Source organism: Haemaphysalis longicornis, unplaced genomic scaffold, assembly GCF_048455015.1.
Source record: "Haemaphysalis longicornis isolate Haplotype H1 unplaced genomic scaffold, Haemaphysalis longicornis Haplotype H1 scaffold_1, whole genome shotgun sequence".
NCBI lineage: Eukaryota > Metazoa > Arthropoda > Arachnida > Ixodida > Ixodidae > Haemaphysalis > Haemaphysalis longicornis.
Genome location: NW_027526203.1, coordinates 334,218,458 through 334,240,299, shown reverse-complemented (window position 1 = coordinate 334,240,299; position 21,842 = coordinate 334,218,458). Strand labels below are relative to the sequence as shown.

The window sequence follows — 21,842 nt, the reverse complement described above, 5'->3', positions numbered from 1 at the left end:
AGGATGAGCAAAGCATCGAGAAACATGTCGAAGGCCAGTACGGAGCAATTCTTGTGAACGGAGAGTGGTCGCAGAAAAGCACCTTGCCTCACATAAGGTTCCTATCGTGGAGGTGCATTTTGGAAGGCCCAGGCATGTTCGCAGTGCTCGAGCTTGCAAGCCTTCCAGAACCTTCAAGTTCGTCCTGGACACAGCATGTAAAGCTGGAAGGCTATATCGCAAGAGGCCTACGAAAAGCGCTTTGTAGAGTCGCAAGAGTGCTGACACTGAGCAGCCCCAGGTGCTTCCTGTCATCATCCGCAAAACGTGAACGAACGAAAGGAGTCGCTCCTTTAGCCGCCTGATATGGGGAGCCCAGGACAACGAACGGTCAATTGTAATGCCTAGAAATTTGTGATTGCAAACATAGGGTATCTGCACGCCATTTATCTCCAGTGGGTATCGAGATACATCACGCTTGGTGAATGCCATGGCAGCGCACTTCTCAGGAGACAGAAGCAGCCCGCAGCTGCTGAGGTATTTTTCAATGGCGAACAGAGCCTTCTGCACTTTTGCTCGTATGTGTCTGCGGTTCCTGCCCGAAGCCCAGATGCAGATGTCGTCAGCATACACCGAGATGTGAATTCCTTGAGGTAGTACCTTTGTGATGCGGATGAGGCATATACTGAACAGTGTCGGGCTCAGAACACCACCTTGTGGGACACCCTGCGTGATGGCATGTCGTGTCGTGTCACCGTCTTTGGTTGTCATGTAGACATACCGATCCTTTAGGTAATCACCGATCCAGGCTTGCATTCGGCCTCGAAGTCCTACAAACGCCACCTCCCTTCGAATTGCTTCGTGGGAAACACTGTCAAATGCTGCATTTATATCTAGGAAGACAGCAATGGTGAACCTTTTCGCAGCCTTTTGTGCACGAACATCTGTTACCAAGGCGATCACATTGTCAATGCTGATCCTTCCTTGCCTGAATCCTGACATCTCTGGCGGGTAGACATTCCTGTTTTCGAGGTCCCAGACAAGCCGCTGTAGTACCATTTTTTCCATTACCTTACCAATGCAGCTTAATAGAGCAATTGGTCGGTAAGAGTTTATGTCTGTGGGGCATTTTCCCGGCTTGAGAACCGGTACCAGTCGGGCAATTTTGCAGCTTGCCTCAACACAGCCAGTCTGCCACGATGCGTTGTATATACTCAGCAACTGCAGAAGAGCCTTGTTGCCGAGATGTCGCAGAGCCGAATAGCTAACTCCATCAGGCCCAGGCGAGGTGGACAAATTAACAGACTTTAACGCTGCAGATAGCTCATTGATGGTAAAGGGCTCATCCATCATCACAGCATTCGTGGTAGGAAGCCACTCGGTCAGCTGCGCGGGAATCAGAGAAGGGCTCTGGGGAGCACTGACTTTTATGCAAAATTCTTCTGCGACGTCTACTTCACTGACTCCACGCTTGAGGGCTACTGAAGAAAATGGGTGAATCTGACTGGGTGGGGCTCTCAGGCTGCGGAATACCTGCCATATGCGTGTCAGTGGCTTGCGTGGATCTAATTTAGAACAAAACTGGGCCCAGCGGTTTTTGGCAAGCGTGGCCATGTGCTTCTGAACGCGCTTCTGCGCACGCCTGGAAGCTCGCATGTCGTCTGGCAGTAGGGTTTTTCTGGCCCGGCGCTCGGCTCTCCGGCGAATAGCGCGAAGATGTTCATAGTCCCCATCAAATGTAGACCATGGCTTGGGAAGTAGACTTTGCCGTGTTGATTCTGATTTGGCCCGACCAACGGCAACTGCGAGCTCCTCGCTTGTTGTGATGGCTCCAGCATTATCTTCTAATAGGTTTTGGTAGGTGTCCCAGTTTACACAGTATGCCTTCCGCTTAGACGGTCCTCCACAAATTCCTTCAATTATTGTGTATGTGGGCACGTGGTCGCTACCAAAGCTTTCAATATCGGAATGCCAGGACACGGACGGCAGCAGGGAAGCAGAGGCCATAGTGACATCCAACATACTTGAAGTTTTGCCGCGGAAAAATGTGGGGCATCCAGTGTTGAACACGTCCAGGCCCGCTTCGTTGGCAACACGGAGCAAACTACTTCCCCTTGATGTAGTCTTTGTGCTGCCCCAAGTTGGGTGGTGTGCATTGAAATCACCTGTGAGCAAGTGCGGGGGAGGTGTAGTGGACAAAATGTCTTCCAGGAGCTTCGTGTTGAATTTTGCCCTTGGTGGGACGTACCCGGTTATTATGGTGAAGGTTGCACGGCCATGCTTTACTGTTGCTGCAATGTATTCGTTGGATGCGTCTTGTGCGACAGTGTGAAGCGCAAAGGTCAAGTCCTGACGAATTCCGAGTAGCACTCTGCTCTGGTCGAAGGTCGTTGAAGACTGATGCAGTGTGTACCCCGACAGACGAATATCAGATCGCAGGCGGGATTCTGAGATGGCAATGACCGGGAATTTATGCTTGTTAACTAGCTGACGCAGGTCGGACAAGCGGGAGCGCAGACCACAGGCATTCCACTGAAACACAGTTGCCCGATTTCGAAGAGTTTGCATGGGCACTGATTCGTTACTCCCGAGATGGTTTACAGCCATTCCCGTAAGAGCGGAGTAATGGTGTTTAGGAGGGTTAAAATGGCTTGAGCTACAGGAGACGAAAAAGGCGCTAGGATTGAACGCACAGCTTCAATGAGCGTAAGAAGGGAGGAGCTTGAGTTTGCCGACGGCTCTCTGTTGGAACGACCCATGCGCAATTGGTTGGAGCGTTTCCAGGCAGGCTGCTGTGGGCCTGCGGGCTGAGTAGGACTTTGAGGAACTTGGTCTGACGACTGGGGTTGTAGCGGCGGAAAGTCAGTAACGTCAAAGTCCATATCCTCAGACACTGGCTGACTTGGCTCCTTTGTGTGAATCTTGCTCGCGTTTCGCTTCCCAGAGCGTTTTTTAGATAAGACAGCCGCTTTCGCAGCCTTGTAGTCAACCTTGTTCTCGCTCTTGTACCGATATATGCCTTTCACGTGCAGGAACGTTGGGCAGTAAGGGAAATCGGCTTGGTGTGTTTTGCCACAGTTTGCACATAGCTTTTCAGCAGACTTACATGCCGCAAGTTCATGATCTCCCCCACAGCGCGCACAACGCAGCTTGCGGGTACATGTCGCTGCGATGTGGTCAAAACGCTGACAGCGGGTGCACTGTGTCGGTTTTTCCGAATAGTCGTACACTTGGTATCGAGTGTATCCCAATATTACGTAGTCTGGTCTCGTGTCAGTAGCAAATACAATTTGCACTACCCCAGAGGTTCCCAAACGCCGCGCTGATCGCACTGGTGTTCGCTGCCGCAAGTTGTCATGAAGTTCAGAATCAGAGATGTCCTGTGGCACTCCTCTGATGACTCCACGAGCACAGTTCTCTGGGCGGGGCTCGTAGGTGCGGACAGGTATGTCTCCGATGGAAGTTATCTTCAGGAGGTGTTCCGTAGCAGCAGTGTTTCTTGTATCGATGGCAAGTAGGTTTAGCCTATAATTTGGCCGTAGCTGCAAGACCCCATCTGGCATCTTTGCTTCTAAGCTTTCCTTTAGTGCCAAAGGGTTGAAGCGCGTGATTATTTTAGTGGAGTCCACGGGCTTCAGAATCACAGTAAACCCATGCTTCGGGGGAGTCGCATTCACAGTGTTGTCGGGAGTAGCAAGAGACATTTTTGAGGCTCGACGCCGCCGTTTGGATGGAACAACAAGTTGAAATTTGTCGACTTCGGATGAAGGCGGTGTGGCATTGTTGGCATATTCGTAAATCACAGTGTTGAGGGACTCAGAGGAGATAGAAGAGATCGAGCTGCCATCATGGTCCATGACACCCTGGGTGTTGTTAGCGCACGTGGCCGCACTCACATCTTGCGGTGCAGTCCCTGCAGGTGACGCATTTGTTGGTTGCTGCGCCGGCAATCCTACCGGAGGCCCAGGAGCTGGCGGTAGGCCTAGCGCCCCAGGAGCGGACCCAGCTTGCATGTCGGCGGTTGCTGCGGGCGGGCGAGGGAGGCTGGGCGGCTCCGCGGTGCCCGCGGGCAGCATCGTGATCGTCGGTGCACACCTGTATAATCACGCTTAACTGCCTAGAACCTTCAGTTCACAAAATAAACTCCGGAGAGCACAGAATGGGGTAGACACCACTTCACTTCGTCGTCGATCTGCGAGAACGACTGAACACTGCAGACCAAAGGAGATTATTCTAGGCTGGTGACGTTAGTTCGAAACACTCTCCCTATCAAAAGAGATAACAAGTGCGGCATACAAAATAATCACTGGAACGCGCGCTTCACTCAGCACGCAGATAACACAGCCCGGCGCGGCCGGGCGGTAAAAACAAAACATAAAAAAACAAACCCAATGCATGGTTCGCGTCAATATACCAAACCCCTTCCAGATCGGCGTCACTACTGTAGAGAAATGGCCTGCTGGAAGACATTTCTCGCGGGTGACACGGGAGGTTTTATATGAAAATATGGAGACGCTATGGCGTTATATTGAATGCATTCATAAAGCCTGACGTATCTCTAAAAAGCGCTATACGCCGAGCCCCTTAAGCCGTGGCTTCACATTTATACTCAAATGCATTCCCAGGAAGACATTTTTTGTGGGCAATATAAAAATTCTGATATCAAAGCATGAAGGCCGAGGGGCAATTTATTAATTACCTTCAAAAGACCCCATCCATCCCTATAGATCGCTATACACTGGGCCCCTTCAAAGTTGGCTTCGCTACTTTACACAACTTCATTGCTTGGAATACTTTTTTTTTCAGGGGCACTGGCACTATAAGGAGTCTGATAAGTGAGAAACCTAACGTCTTTTCTAAATAGCGTTTTCGCGTGCGGCGAAAGTGTTGCACATCAAGCGTGACGGACGGGCGGGTTCAGTGAAGCTGGCCATCATTTGATCAGATGCCAATGCGCGCCACTTTTTAACGGCACCGCGCAAAGAGTGGGCGTGGCACTTATCCCGCAATCCAACGTAGGAAAGCTCAACTCGAAGGGCAGGCTTTCGCGTTGACTAAGATCCCTACACAACACCTGAAGTTTGGCTGTTTTGAATAAGCAACAATTTGACGTTGGAACGCATCTTTTGTAAATAAACTATATGTGCGATGAGCGAAGGGGAAAGCTAAATATTTTCAGCTTGACCGTCGCAGTTGTACGCACCTTGATGACATCCCAACTGCCCTTGAGGCACTCGTTGATGTCTTCGTAGTATTTGTGCAGCTCCGTTGTCACCCATGGATTTGGCTCATCCTCGTAGTCAGCATTCTTGTCCGTAGCCGCGAATGCGCGGGCCATCTCCGAAGCAATATACTGGAAAAGTAGGAGAAACACCACCACATTTCCCCTCTGTTGACTAAACACAACCCAGTGCGTTGCCGCCGACTCAGCCTGAAGTGTTATAAGCACTGCAGGCGCCACCTGACTTTCATCCTAAGATGAACAGATATGATGTCCCTTTGCTTTCCCCTAAAGTCATGCCTAAAGGAGGCACGCAAAAGGTTGAATAACGGTTTGTTTTGGCTGAAAGATCACGAGCTTTTTAGCTCTGTCCGCTTTTGTTCGACGGCCAACGATGCCTTGTTTCCTTACACATAAATAATTGAAGCTGATATTTATCGCTGCCGTTTCTCTTCCATTCTTTCGTGACGTTTCAGAAGACGCCACAAAGTGCCCAGAGCGCGCCGATCACAACTTTACTCGATCGTCGCCTTCTTCCTGAAATCCCGTTATTATTGCCTTTGACTTTCGTCGCAGCCAATCGAAAATGGTCTTTTTAACGCCATCTCACTGTGCCGGCGTAAAGCAAAATTGGCCAACAAGCGCATGACCTTAATTGGCGCAACCTGACAGCGCCGGCGAAGCTTCCAAGGGAATTTCAAAGAACAAAGCTTACAGGAGGTGCTACCACCGGGGAGCAGATGTTGAAAATACCCGCGCCGCTGATCAGCCGTCTTGTTTCAAGTCGAATGCGCTAATAAAACTTGATTTTGCAACTGTGCGCTAGTAGTCAGCAGGTATACGGTAGGCTATCGCGTTCGCCCGCAGGCACGCATCTTTTGACTGCCCGTGTACGAAAGGTGAAACATTGCAACAAAATCGAAACTGAAACAAAGCCTACCGCCTGGGCTGAAGCATCATATTTTACAACGTTTGCTAGCTGAGGCTTCCGTCTTCTAAAAATCACATGACCAGTAATAGTTCTCGCATACGTTTAGTTTACACGTTCAAGTCCCAGCTTCAGTGTTTGTTTCAGAAGAACGCTTCAACAAGCTCCACCAATCCCATTTAACCATTCGCGATTTGTGCTGTCACAAATCGTAGTGCGGGGAAAGGTATGGGGCGGCGATACCTGTTTTCACGCTCTTGGCATTTTCTGTGTTTATAAGTAACTACTGCTTCTGCGTGTGGCATGTTTTTATTCACGATACTCTAATCTACCGATAGAGGTTAACTTACTTTCGCACTTCAGTGTTCCTTTAAAGGGACACTAAAGGCTGAGTAAAATTTTGTTTCAGCTGAATTATCGCGCGTTACGTAGCCCTCCAGCCTTTATTCTACTGCCAACGATGTCTTGTTTGCTAAGAAAAAATAATTAGAGCCGGCATTTCCCTCTGCCGTTTCCCTTCAATTTTTTTCGTTTCCGTGCACGTCACAAAGCGGCCGGGGAAAGCGCGGCCCCGTATTACTCGACCGTCGCCATCATGCCGAAGGCCTGTCTTCATTGGCTCTCTATTTCGTCTCCTCCCATCAGGAAATGTTTATTTGATGTCATCTTTGTGTGGCGGCGTACAGCAAATTGGGAGGCCGATTCTCCCACTCTATATTGGCGGGTAACGATTACGTCGGCGAAGCTTTCCCATGACTGCCCAGGACGTGCCTCCACCTAAGTGTTGAAAATACGTTTGGACTTGATAGAACAATTTCACATCCGTCTAGTTTCTGGTCGATAGCGCTAAATAATATCTGCTTTCACCACTGGTTGTGTCAAGTATACGTGCACTAGGGGTCAGCAGGTGCGGTAGGCTGTCGCGTTCACCCACATACATGCATTTTTGACTGCGCTCGCGCGCAAAGCAAAGCATTTCAATGAAATCAAAACTGAAGCACAGCCTACCGCTTGGGATGCGCATCATATTTTAAAGACGATAGTCTTTCTTGGGCTACTTAAACCCAGAAATTTTGGTCTGTCTGTATGTCTGTCTGTCTGTCCGTGACTCGATTCAGCCACCCGGCCAAAGTAAAATTGATATTGCGCGATGGTCTTGTATACTCACAGCCACATTTAAACGTCTAAGCCCGGCTTATATGTTCATACTTGTAAACTTTGTTGAACAAGAACAAGACATTACGCAAACAGAAGACAGGAAATTAGTACACAAGGGATATTTACAGTGTTCCTTTATTAAAAAAATCATGGTTGCTTGGTTTTTCGATAGCAAATGATAATCTACATCTACTGCAGAAAATCGCCGCTTCCTGGCGGCATATGAAAAAAAAAACATCCCCCTCGCGAGGGGCACGGCCAAATGCAGAGCATTTTCGGGGGGCGCACATACCCGATTTTATCTGGTTCGAAAGAAATTGAAAGCGAGAGCGAACGCCGAGAACCGCCCCATCACGGCACGGCCGCGCCACGACCACGTCACGACTACGTCACGATCACGCCACAACTGTTGTTGCTCCCGCGCCAAACTACGACGCATGCGCGCCCCACCTGTTGCTGAACGCGATCCGAGCACGCAGAGAACACGCGAGGACCAGCGGAGAGCAGGCGAGGAGGAGTGGGAGAGAGGGCGCACCTGGAACGGCTGTTGCGGACGCCGAGGCACGCCGACAACGCCGGGTGACATCGTGAGTTAAAGAAATGCTCTGCATTTAAAATCACGCGGCAACAGCAACGAAAGGTTCCACTAGCTAGGGTCCACGTTCTGCTTGGAACGCACGTGGAGCACGGCCACGCTGTTCTATAAACCTTGTAGTCGGCCGCCTCCATTCACGCGCGTCTCCGCCGTACTGCAGCGCTGGCATCGAGGAACCCGGCCTGTATCAGTGGAACGCGGTAAATTCAAATCGCCTTGCGCAAACCTTTAGTGTGTTTACCTTGGGATGAGCGCGACGGTACAGGAACAGCATGAGAGGTGTGCGGGAAAGCAAAAGGGGGAATTTCCTTGCACATGTCTACAAAGACTCTTTTGACGACATTTGCAACGAAAGGAGCAGATACGCGGCCAATTTTTTTATGATGTGCGCTTGCTGGGGTTGCCGTTTTTTCAAAAGCGCGTTACCGTCAAAAGTTCCCGCACAGATTTATTTTACATTTGCACGTCCCTGATGTCACATTGTCTGCTTCATAAAACGCCTAGGCAAGCTCCACCTATCACGTTTCACCATGCATTCGCGGTTTGAGATGTCACAAAGTGTAGTGCTGGAAAGTGGATGGAGCGTCGAAACCTTAGTTTGCGCTTTTTGGGGGGGCATTTTGTGTGTTAATAAGCAACTTCTGTCGCTGCGAGTGGTATACGTACTTGTATTCACAGCGCTCTAATCTACCAAGATAGGCAAACTTGCTTTGATACACTTTAGTGTCCCTTTAAGAACCATAGAAATTAGGCTTACACTGGCAAGACAAACGAAGTGTTTCCCGTCATAGCAGTGGCGGACTTGAAGGGGTGTCAGTGGTGGCGGGTCCCCCTAGACGACCTACAATAAATCTCAATTCAGGACCAGGTGTGCATCCTTCGCTCACTGTAGTGAGAAAATGCCCTCGCGTTTTCGAGATCGCATAAGAAAACCAGACCACAACGAGGTTTCCACAATGTGAACTACCTAAACGCGGTAGGTATAGATAGATCTATGGGACGCATGGACGCACAGAAAGGCGGAGAAGCGCACCGCCGACTGAGCAACGAGGCACCCTACTTCGACCGCTGCTAGCACGTTGCGCCGCGCAGAAACCAAACAGCGCTGCGTGCCAAGTGCCACCTTCCACCCGGAACCTTCACACTGAAGTCAAGCGGGTGATCGTGGCTCGCAAGCCAAACCCGCTAAACGCGAAAGGTGCTGCGTTTCTGAAGGCTTCCAGAGCCAGAAAATTCTGATGCACAATATTACGTTCTGGTGAAATGGGCCCAGTAATTATTTTTCTTGCATAGGTGCCCTATCGTTTTTGCACTTCCCTTGAAAGCGGTAAGGCCTCTAGCAACCCGTTTGAAATGAAAACAAAAAAGGCATTTGTTATTTATTTTTCGCATAACTGACGCCATCTCTACAGAATTCTAATAACTCAGATTATAAACAACGGTTTTATCTTTTACCGGCAGATGACACCTTGTAATTTGTGATAATATTTTATCGCTGTTGCAGTTGCAAAGGTTTTGTGCGTCTGCTCCCTGTGTTTCGTGGTCCTTGTTCTCGAGAGTGACAGCATCACGCTTGTGCTATTCCGCTCTACATGCAAAGTTTAAGAATACGTATGCTATGGGCTCGCTGATCACTGTAACCTCACAGCATCGTAACATGCCCAAAGATTTATGTACAACCACGCCCAATAACATTAGGATTAACACTACGTGTAAACTAAATAATTTGAATTTATTTTCAGCCGCAGTAGTCTAAAAATCGATGGATGGGCTCGTAAGAAGGGGCCTCCTACCCGGTTTGGTGCGGCCTCCTACATTTATTGAAGGCGTCCAAGCCCGGCCAGAGCTGGGAGCGACGACCACATGCAACCACTCAGGAGGGCCGTCATGTGCGATCGCTCTAGCGCGTGGCTCAGCTCATGCTCGGGCCATGTACCGCTGCTGACGATGGTGGCGTGCGCTTCTGATGGTAATAGTGGCGCTAAATGCCGAGGGTGATACCGCCACTACAGGCTTAAGGGTACTGCAAGCCACACTGCCAGGTGGGAGTAAAGAAAGCATCGTCCAGCTCTTGCCTTGGATGTTTAAAAAATTCAGTGTCCTTACACTCACTGGAGAAGGATGACCAGCGGAGCTGGACGCAGTCCAAGAAATGTATGAAACAAACGCGCTGTTTGTAATTTCCGATTGAGCTTACTCCCTAGTTAATAACCCGACTGAAACTTGTAAGGACTAGAGTTTTATTCTAGCGGCCAAACATGGGGCTGCCTTCCTCCTGTTACGATTCAGCACGCCGCTACCCTGTGCGCACGTGCTACAAGTAGTGCGGGAAAGCTTTGTATGCTTGGCGGCAAAGCCCGCCTTTCTTAAACAAGCTACGACACGCAGGAGCGTGTCCGCCGCGCGGGCCTTTCATCACACCCGCGGCAATTGCAAAACAAGCTGTTCTAGCGGGGTCGTGTCTACAGAAGAATCTGCGAGCGGACGCTGCCTGCAGAGATCTCTCCTTTCCCCCTCTCTCAGACTCGGCGCGAACCGGCTATCACGAGACTCGAAAAGAGTGTACCTGTGTACCTGTACTTTGTTAGGGCTGTGTGCAAAAAGCCCTGGAAGGCAGCGGAACAGTTGCCGCTTCTGTGTATAAATTAAGCGCTTTCAGTGCCCGAGTGGAGACCGCTTCGGGCTTCCCTAAGGAGTGTGGCTGTGTCCGAGTCATACTGTAAGCTCGCCCGCAAAGGTTTTGTTCCCGTATCGTCGCTGTTCACCTCTCGCTATGCAGTAAACCAGTTAAGTTTTTCTCTCGGCTCTTTGTCGTCAACAACAAGGCAGCACTTTTGCTCGCCGCTTGTCCACCACACTGCCACTACATGACGGACGCGACGGAACTCGGTACGGGGACGCCTTCGCCAATGCAACACTCCCTAAGAAGCCCACTTATTGAATATTTATAGCTACCCTGTAAACTACGCAATTACGAAAAGTAGCAACTCAGCGTAATATTACAGTTGTCTTAGCGGATAATTATCATATAATTTGTTTCGTAATAGTTTCTATAAAACAAGAGTTACAGCCATTTTCTGTGTAGCCATACTCTTCGTAGATGGCCATGTATGACAGAATCCGGGAATTTTGTAACGTTTACAACTTCACTCTGAACTAATTATGACAAGTAAATCAAACTGAGCGTGACGGTAGAGTCGTCCGCAGTCCGCAGTCCGCAGTGGGTGCTGTATGCTAGTCATTCCACATCTTGGTAATGGTAATGTGCAGCGGCTCCTGGCTTCCCTATAGGGGGTAACCTATATTTTGAAGAATAAAACGCAAGCATGCCGACCACAAAGTTAGTAACTTGTGATGGGTGGTTTCCGGTCTTACCTTTGACTTTAGCTTACATTTAGTCACCCATACATTGATATTTTCAATCTTATATTGGAGCCAATTACGACTGTGCCACTGTTACCTCGCTTAAGTTCGACCGATAACTGAACTAACATCTCTGTCAAGCGTGTTAATTCTATCCACCAATTAATGTCTAGGGATTAGAAGCAACATGACTCACGCTTACCAGCTCAACTTGCTAATAGGCTGGCGCCCGTAACCGACTGTTTAAGGGTCCTTATTCTCGGCTTCGGGAATTTTCCAGGAATTCACAATATCCACCGGAACCGCTTTATGATAGGCTCTCAGCTGTGGGACCTGCTTCCAGCTGATAAAATGGCTGTGCGTGCATTCGCACCATCAACCTGGGCGTGCAGTCTACCTGTTTTAAAAAAACAGGCGGAGATTTCTTTGGCTCCTCCTCTCCCCCAGATTTTGAGAGAGCTGCTGCTGTTGCTGTTGCTGCTGAGGCTGCGGATGCGCTATGCCCTGGTGCGCCGCTAGGTTTTTATCTTGCACCAGGTTAATTAAGGCTAGCTGACCGACGGGTGTAGCGCTTGCGGGGCCCGGAAAGCGGCTCGCGGGTGGGGCGGCGTCCGGCGAAGGTACATGAGGTAAGGCTGGTTTTCTGGGACCGCACCCGAGGGGTCGGCCGGGAAAGCGATTTGCAGGGTAGGGGGGACTGGGAAAGCCAGAGTTCCTTCGTATATCACGTTCTCAGCGCTTGGAGCTGATGACCTTTCGCGTGAAAGGCTACGTCACACGTTAGCAACTTTTGTCTGTACTGTGGTTGATTGATTGATTGTAGGGTTTAACCCGCCGACGCAACGCAGGCGATGAGGCGCGCCGTAGTGGAGGGCTCCGGATTAATTTTGACCACCTGAGGATCTTTAACGTGCGCCGAAATCTCGCGCACACGGGCGTTTTTGCTTTTCGCCTCCATCAGAAAAGGGGCCGCTGCGGCCGGGAATCGAACCCGCGTCCTCGTGCTCAGCAGCACAACACCTTAGCCACTGAGCCACCATGCCCTGTGGTCCCGTGGATTTACTCCTGAAGGAAGCCCTTTTATGCAGAAATGCATTATAGTCGGGGGTTGTCGTGCGTCCCTTGGCCGGCGTGCGCAGCGCGTCTGATGATGATTGTGGCATGATGCTCCTAGGGAATGGCCAACCAAACAATCCATCACGAGATAGCTTCGCGTTCAACCACCATCGTCATCTTCCCGTAGGGGAACCGCTGAAGAAGAACAAGGAGAAGAAGACAAAGCTGCGAAGAGGAGGGCTGCGTGAGTTTTGGCTACCGTTATCCTCCTCGGCCGGCGCATCTTCCCGATCTGAACCCGGTCGAATAGCGGCTCATCGCGCCTCGACTCCCCTTCATGAGCATCAGGCGGCTGACTCGAGGCAACGGGCAGTTTGGAATCAAGGGACAGGCGGTGAACGTGCCCATCGACGTATCGAAGGTTGTGCGGTGCCTTCCTCGCATGGTACCCGAGGATGTTGCGTTCGACGTTCACATCAAGCGGAGGCTGATGAGTCCGGCAACGTACAAGCGCGGGTTGGTGAAGCGCGGCAACATCCTGGCTTGGCTCAAGCACCTGGAACACACCCCGCTGTATCGCGCCATCAACGTTCGGGTCGATTGGATTCGGCTCGATCACTTCGATGACGGCGGCGAACGAGAGGAACCGCAGGAAGACGACGTCGATGATGCTGACGGTGAGCCCGAAACGATTCCCGACGACTTTGACGTGAACGATCCTCTGCAGTTGGCGGTTGCGTTCAACGCGGTCTCGAAGACGCTTCTCTATAACGAAGCGGAAATGACGGGTGTGGGAAATGAAAAAAATAAATGATTACGCTCACACTCTCGCCTCTCTCTTCGCCATTAATCGCATCACACTCATCGGTGCACCCAATGCATTTCTGCATCCTCACCATCCCCCTCGGGGAGGTGCGGGGATTTTTTGGTATGCAGTGTCCATTATTATCATCATCATCGTCACCATCATCATCACCATATATGGCCCACTGCACGACGAAGTGCCCTCCTGCAGATCCCTTTCGATCCTGTCCTGCGTTGCCCGAGTTCATTCCTCGCCCCTGAATTTTCGTAGTTTTCTCCACCGAGTGAACTCCCTTCTCCCGCAAGAGCCACTCTGGTACTCTGGAGGTCCTCCTGTTGGGATTTCTCCGCATTGCATACCCATCCCATGTCCATTTTTTTTAACTTGAACTATGATATCTCCACGCGAGTTTGTTCCCTGATCCAAGACGCTCGTTTCCAGTCCTTGAGCGTTACATTTATCATCCTTCGTTCAATGGCTCGTTGGCTTGACCTAACTGTTTTATCTAGGTGTTTAGTAAGGCGCCAGATTTCTGTTCCTCATGCGATCGCCGGCAATGCGCATTACTTGTACACTTTTTTAAATGATAAAGGTACACTACTATTCAATCTGTTGGAGTGCTTGTCGAGTGCGCTAACGCTCAAACGTATTCTGCGCTCGATTTCACCCTCGCAATCAAGGTAAACACAGAAAACCTGTCTGAGGTAGTTTTATTCTTCCACTTTTTGCAGCATTTCGTTTCCTAGGGTAAATAGGGTGCTTCTCGGGAATCTATTAGCAGTACTTTCGATTTATTCGTGCTTACCTTTAGCTCTATACAACCCCGATTTCTGAGTGAGGCTCATGTAGAAATTTTCGCAAGTGTTCTCCAGACTCACTCAACAGGACTATATCGTCCGCAAATATCAAGTGGATGAAAGAACCCTCCTTTATTTGTCATACCACCTTTTCCCAGATTAAACTTCATGAGTACTCCCTCCAGACATGTAAACAATTGTCGGAGTGATGGTGTCTCCTCGCCTACCTGCCGTCCTAGTGGAGAACTTCTTGCTCTTTTTGTGTGTGACTGTCCTGCCCGCACATTCTTTGTCTATGTCCTCCAAGAGTCTTACGTAGGTCTCCTCATTTCTCTAACGTTTAAGTACTTACTTTAACGTTAGAGAACCGTATCTACAAAATCAAATGCTTTTCGTAGTTTCTAAATGTCATGTAAAGAGGGATATAGTATACTCCCCGCACTTCAGTTATAAAACTGGACGAAAGAACTCTCAAGCCTCCGGCTTGTGAGCGTAGAAACAACGTTTCATGTTTTGTTTGTACGAGTAAGATTTCAGTTACTGGTTCTGGGTAATAGCATCACGAGGCTGCAACGGAAAACCCTATGCGCTCTATTTGCCAATGGTTCTATTAGTAATCGGTCACATAATCGAAGATCAGATAAAAATAAAAAAAGGAAAATTGCGATTTTTTTTTATTACTGCGCTGATCGAGTTCAAGCGTGAGGAGTGAGCGAATCGGCAGCATCAGGCTGCAGCACGTAAGCGACAGTCGCAGCATAAACTGCGTACTCCATTGCAAAATACAAAAATGTGGTGACGGTGCTGGGAATAAAAGTGATAACGCAAATATAGGCTTCAAGTTAAGATTAGAATAGAGAGCTTAATCTCCTTACCAAAGAGTTGTGAAAATAGATCCGAATAAAAAGATTAAAAGAGGTTGTCAAGTTTTACACACGGCTGTTGTTCGAATTTGGGCCAATGTTACGAGATCACCTTGGGGTATTAACAGTAGTTTCGACTAAGAAAATTGTGTTTGTTTCGCATTATAACACATACTAGGCGAAAAAGTGTGTTGGTGCGGGCTTGTTGGTACATAACTGAATATGGGAAAACAGCGCTAAAACGGGACAAAGAACGTGACAAGACTGGGCGCTGTGTTTTAATATATTTTATGTGCAATATGGGATATCTTTTGGGGATTTTGTAGACTAAGCGTCAAATTACAAGGTGTTTCGCCAGACCTTTACGTTCATACATGCCAGATAACTTAGGTGAAACATGATGGAATAAAAAAAATTCTTGATTTCAGAAATTGGGCACCAAGTGCTGTACTCTATAGACTGAAATGAGTTTTCGTTAATTTGGTGCTTCACGTTCATAAAATACCATTACATAACCTTTTAAAAAAGCGCCTGTCTTCATTCGTCTTCGCATGCATGTTAACAGTCGCCTTTAAGGAAACCAGAGTTGATGCCCAGTAGCGAAATGCTTTACGCACGCGATATAGCATGATAAATACTCCTCCGCCTCAAAGCCTTTGAATTCCGTGTGGTGAACATGTGAATGACGGGATGGAAATTATATTTCGCTTTGTGAGTTAGCCAGTGTTTAGTAAGCTTATCTGAAATTCTAGAAAGTTCTTGTTTTTATTGTACGAATTGCTTTAAGCGCACTCTTTCAAACTTTTTGGAACAGCTGCTTTGTCCTCATATGACGCTTGGATCAAGTCCAAACTCAAAATTGTAGTAGCCTTCGAAAGACGACTTTAACCCTAAAAGATCCCGTTTGGCATAAATTCATGTCTATGCCATAAATCCATGTCCAAGCCAAATATCGGTGGGCCTAACCATTCCTATGGTGCCGGATTACGCAGCGAAGCAGTTTCAGTTTCATTGGATTGCACACGTTCACGAAACGAAACACCATTGACCGGGGCGCAGTCCACATGCCACATGACTGGTAGTAGGGGCGTCATGTCGCTGATAATAATGATTGTTAATGGTATCCCCCTTGTAACGGATTAATTACGTACCATCTTACCTAAGAAACTAATGTAGCTGTTTTATACTCTGTTTATTTCCAGCGGTGCTCTTAGGGCAGGCTCAAAATACTTTTTTTCTGTTACAGGCGGTAGCTGTCCTAGGCAATGTTCCCCTCTGCTTTTCGTCCACCAGCATTCTAATCTTCTTTTCGTCGCCTCGACAGCCTTCAAATCAATTCCTTCTGTACTACCCTTAAATCCCAGGAAGCGAATATCTCCCTCATGAAGATATCTCCCTCATGGAGATGGCGATATGGAGAACAAACTATGTGCCGCATAGTTTGTTCCTTTTCTGCAGACCGCGCATACTTCATAATTTTATGTACACTTCCCCAGAAAGCTCTTAGTTCTCAAGCAACCAGCTCTAGCCTCGAAAACCAACGCACTGCGCTTGGAATTATCGTAGCAATTTTATTTTCTGATGTTCAATTTTTCTGCCCTATACATCACAGAAAAAGACGGCCGCGACCATTGCTTCTATGACACATAAGAGCAGCGAAGCGCTACGCCTGATAACCGCGGAGCGCACCGATGTCGCCGATTCACTCATTCGTCAAGCTCGACTTCAATCAGCGCTGTAATGAACCAAATAGTCACTTTTCTTTGTTGTTTTTCTCTTGAGTTCGATCATGTGACCCAACAGCTTACTAGGACGAGTATGGACAAATGCCATGCATTGGGTTCTCTTTGTCATGGAGATGCCTGTACTGCCCTCTTATGTTGTGGTTACGCCAAACAAATAGTTTTTATTTTATTGCCAAACATAAAAGCAAAATACTGCAGTTATTTGTATGCTCCGTGATCGCTGACTTGGAAGAAGTTGAAACTATAATTTGTTTCGGTAGGAAACATGCTTTAAACAGCGCGCATGCGAAACTGCGCCTGCTGCAAATTGCCGCACATTTCGCGGCGCCGTAAGTCGGGGCAATTTTTTGCCCTATTTTGCTTGTATTTTGTGACAAAAACAGCCGCCATTTTCAAGCTCTTACGTAGCATTACCTCACTTTTACGCAGGCTGAAGTTGCCAATGCATGACGTAATCGTTCCCGCCAACTGTTTAAATTACAGCACGCCTTCTCAGCCAATCACAGAGGGGGTGTGTATTACAAGCAGTATTGTTGTTGAATAGCAAAGACAGGCTTACGTTGTCATGTCCGCTGCATTTAGTCTGGTTTTTCATTGCCGGCCAAGAATTATGCGCCTTTAGTAACAAAAAATAAGGCAAACTTTAGAACTGGTGTCCGTAAACGACATGAAACGTCAAAATGACGACAGCACACACAACCGCTTTGTCAACCGGAAGCACGTGACCAAAATTGAAAGCCAATGAGAAAAGACTTTCGGCAAATTGCCAGAATTGCCGGCAATTTGTGCAGTCGAGAATAGGGCCCACGGTAAAAAAAATTGTGTGATGTTCTTTAGCTCGACATCCGCCTTTCGCTCGCTCTTGGATCAACGTTACTCAATCGCCTTGTGGTGTTGACGCCAATTTTGACCTCCATAAATGTGTTTTTCTTGTCAGCCTCAGCTACCGTGTTAATTTTATAGTACATGCCAAGTGTTTTTATATCTTTCTGGCGCAATATTTGATACCTTGGTTGCGATTTTTATGATTGAATCGTCAAATTAGATTGCATGTCGTCATAGCTATAGGTGCCGCACGTCACTGATCGCTTACGTCGTGCTTACGCAAAAAACATGGCGAATTTCCCGGGAATTTGTGCAGTCGAGACTAGGGCCCTATGTTACAAGTTTATGGCGTGATTACAGAAAAAGACGCCAGTGACCATCGGTTGTATGACGCGGTAAGTACAGCGAAACGCTACGCCTGATAACGGCGGAGCGTTTACCAATGCCGCCTATTCGCTCATTCGTCAAGCTGGTACACAAGCAGCGCAGTAATGAATAGAACAGTGAGATTTATTTGTTCCGCTTTTCTGATGGAGGCGAAAAGCAGAAACGCCCGTGTGTTCGAGATTTCGGTGCACGTTAAAGATCCCCAGGTGGTCAAAATTAATCCGGAGCCCTCCACTACGGCGCGCCTCATCGCCTGCGTTGCGTCGGCGCGTTAAACCCTATACAATCAATCAATCAATCAATCGAGATTTATTTGTTATTTTTCTCTTGAATTCGATCATCTGACCCTCCACCTTACTAGGAGGAGTGTGGAAAAATGTCATGCGTTGGGGGCTTGTACTGCCCTCTTATGTTACCGTTACGCCAAACAAATAATTGCTATTTTATTGCCAAACGCAAAAACAAATACGAGACGTTATTTTTATGCTCCGTTATTGCTGACTTGGAACCAGCCAAATATAGTAATTCTTTCGTTAGAAAACAGTTTCGAACCCCGCGGCGTGCGAAACTGCGCCTACTGCAAATTCACGGGACTTCCACAGAGCCGAAGGTCGGTGTAATTTTTTGCCCTATTTCACGGCGGCACCAGCCGGCATTTTCAAGCTGTTACGTAACAACACGTCACTTTTACGCAGGCTAAAGTTGCCGGTGTGTGACGTAAACGTTCCCGCCAACTGTTTAAATTACGTCACGTCTTTTCAGCCAATTACAGAGAAGGTGGGGCTTACAAGCCGTATTGTTGTAAATAGCCAAGACAAGCCTACGTTTTCATATCCACCGCATTTCGTCTAGTTTTTCATTGCCAGCCAAGAATTATGTACTCTCACTAGAGAAAAATAAGGCAAAGTTTAGAACTGGGGCCAGTAAACGTCATGAAACGTCAAAATGACGTCAGCACACACAACCGCTCTGACAAACAGACGCACGTGACCAAAACCGAAAGCCAATCAGAGACAACTTTCGGCAAATTCACAGTTCACGGTGAATTTAGTGCGACCATAATAGGGCCCCAGTGCTAAAGTGTAGTGCACCGTAGCGCGCGCTCTCTTTTGATCCACGTGTGATGGGTCCGCTGCCGGATATCTGTGCCGGGCGCACTACTGAGTCTTCCTCTTCACCGAGTGCAATACCGCAATCGCGTGGTACGCTTTAGAGGGAAACTTAGGCGTCCTCCATTTTTTCATTCGGGTATCGATTATCGAAAGAATCGGTGCTAACGCCACTGAACAACCTGCAGCTCGGCCACAACACTGACAACCGAGGACAGCCGCTGTCATTTTTGCTCAAGCTGCTCATTGCATCGAGTAAATGGAGCTTTCAATAGCTCCCCGGTACCACACGAAGTACAACCGGTTATACCCAATTGCAACAGTACAAAAACAGGCCAACCGGCAAAGAGAATTTTGTCCACACGAAGGTGGAGAGAAATTAACGGGAAAGACTTTCTTGCGACCCACCGCCAGGGGGACGAGCCCGGGTGGACCCCTCTTGTCCCCCCCTAGGAAAAAGCCGGATAGGGTGGGTTGCTGGGAACGGGAACTTGGACATCGGGATGGGTTATGGGAAGAAGGTTGGGAATGAGGGAAGCAATTTTGCTCCAATCCTTTTGTCTGACTCTCTTCCAAGACTGATTGCTCAGCGAGGGCATCAGACAGTGCCAATTGCCAAATATGCGGTCCCTGCCACGGGTTACCGCTCACCCATAGGGTCCGATAACTGGGCCCCAACTGTCGGAGACAGGAAGTACCCTATTTGGTGGCGACGGACGGGCCCCCTCCCGACCCCCAGCTCAGCGGCCGATGCGTACTAACGTCCTTGACCGACAGCCCCGCACCAGATACTCACGGATCACCAGTGCGATTCTATGGTCGGGTGCATGCAAACACGAGTGATCAGCGCGAACGGAAAACTAGAGAAATGAACGAACATACGCTGCCGCTGCACTGAGATTGCACAGTAACGAATTGGGCGTTAGCACACCAACTATGCTTTCTCGCCTATCCATCTCGATTATTCAAACAATAAGTGCAAAACGCGAAACGCGAAAGGCACGCGTAGTTCAAAAGGCACACGATGTTTGAGATTTGTGCTTGCTTTTGTTCTGATTTAGGCAAATATATTTCTATTGTTAGGCCCATATTCTCGACACCAGACTCTCACAAGCGGCTTTTGTCGCTCTGGGGGCCTTTTGACTGAAATAAGGGCTACGGAATTTTAAAATTACATGCCCACATTTTACAACTCCCTGTGTCGAGGTCACATAAGAGGGTCCCCATTTGAGTTAGGGGGGCAACTTGAGGTAAGGAAAGTTTTAAAATATGGTCCTTTAATTTGCATATGGGGCAGCATTCGTTTGGTGCGGACGAATCTCGCACGCGCCTGCGATCTAAGCGAATTGCTTGCGGAGGTCTTCCCCATTTTCTAACTAAATTATACCAAAATATTTATCACAACAGCCAAAAAAAGAAAAAAGAAAAACATGCTCCCCGACGAGGAAGAAATGTTTCAACGTGTTATATTACCTAGACATGACTTATTATTGACGCTTTGCCAATGGTTTTGCCTGCTACGTTAGTGACTTGTTTTCAATGCGTTCAGCGAAGAGCCTCAGGGCATCGCAATAAACCATTACTAAAGAGCTGTGTAGTGTTCCAAGGGATAAAGTAAAGTTCCCCTGAGGTAACTGCAAACTTTTAGGCAAACATGTCTGATTTATTTAGTTCATTGGACATGGAATGATCGTATTTCTGCATCGTAGTGCTATCGGCTAAAGCGTTACCAACACGTAAAACACACCTTTTGCTAAAACTTATTGAGCGTTGTTGTACTTTATCAGATAAAGTTACTGTACCGCATGCGAAAAATCACGCTGCATGGCGGCAATGTACACCGCAGTGAAACTTCGCGCTACACAAACAGGGACGTAGAAAGATACACACGGCCTAGCACTCTTGTTTGTATAAGCAAAGTTTCACGATGCATTGATTCCAACTAGGGAATCTCGCGGTGAAGCGTACACAACGCATCGTAAAACGCATACAGAATTAACACGGTCCCGCGTGTGTTTCAGCGCCGCTAGCTGTTTTCCCTGTGGGGACAAGAGCGGCGCTTGGCGGGGCTCTCGCCCGCCTTTGAGGTAAGGTCCATAGAGAAACAAAGACTCTATCGCGGTCAACTATGCTCTTTGAGAGAAGTGACACCGCAAATGCCCGGGTTCTGTTGTCGTAGCAAACTGTTTTTCGCAGTATGTGACAACTTGTTGCCCAACTGCCAACGCTTGTTGGGTGGAATAAAAGGCACTCGTTTCTAAAACCCGGTGTTGTACACTTTTCTCTACAACAGGATCCTCGTTCCTTCCCAATTTTGAAACGAGTTCCTGTTACAAATTCCTTTATTGAGACAAGAACGCGTTCCAGTTCCACTTCGAACATTGGAACGTGTCGTTACATTAACGTTACATTTCATTTTTTTAATTAAAATATGGTGTCACATTCCTGAGGCGAAATAAAGTGAGAAATTTAAAACTTACATCGAAGTGCGTATATTATAGGAATATGAACACTGCCAGCAGCAGCTTATCTGGAGATAAAAATAATCCAAGGAAACACTCCCAGATGATTTTTTTTTTCAGGGAGCACCGTACAAACTCCAGATATGTCTAAGAGATTTTGGTGTTCGTCTATTATAGGTGCAACACATATGACACTTCCTACTTTGGTCTTACAAATGCGCAGTAAGGTTACTGCGTTTCAGATATGCGAATAGACAGATATGCGAATAGACAGAACCGCATCGAAGGGAACACTACATAGACCTTTAATAAATGCAGATTTAATATTACGTTATTTAAAATACCTTACAGGCCCCTGTACAAGAAATTTAGTAAGGGGGTTAGAAAAGTGAAGCTTTGCGGATCATACAGCACAAATTTGCGAGTAACCAACCACAGCGCAGAACAAGTAATGACTACGAGGTTCGCAATCCAAGTTTAGGTCGGAAGATGATAACAAGAAAAAAAAAGCCAACAGCTTAGCCACACACGAAATCTACGCACAAGAAT

At 48.0% G+C, this 21,842-nt stretch overlaps 1 protein-coding gene across 1 annotated transcript in view; it reads right to left on the bottom strand.

Annotated features, from left to right (window-relative positions):
* LOC144159698 (neprilysin-like) overlaps positions 1 to 21,842 on the bottom strand; it is a 67,700-nt gene that overhangs the window by 8,362 nt on the left and 37,496 nt on the right. Inside the window, exon 9 of the mRNA XM_077691364.1 lies at positions 5,183 to 5,332. Coding sequence (XP_077547490.1) covers positions 5,183 to 5,332 — 150 coding nt within the window. The remainder of the gene's footprint in view (positions 1 to 5,182; positions 5,333 to 21,842) is intronic.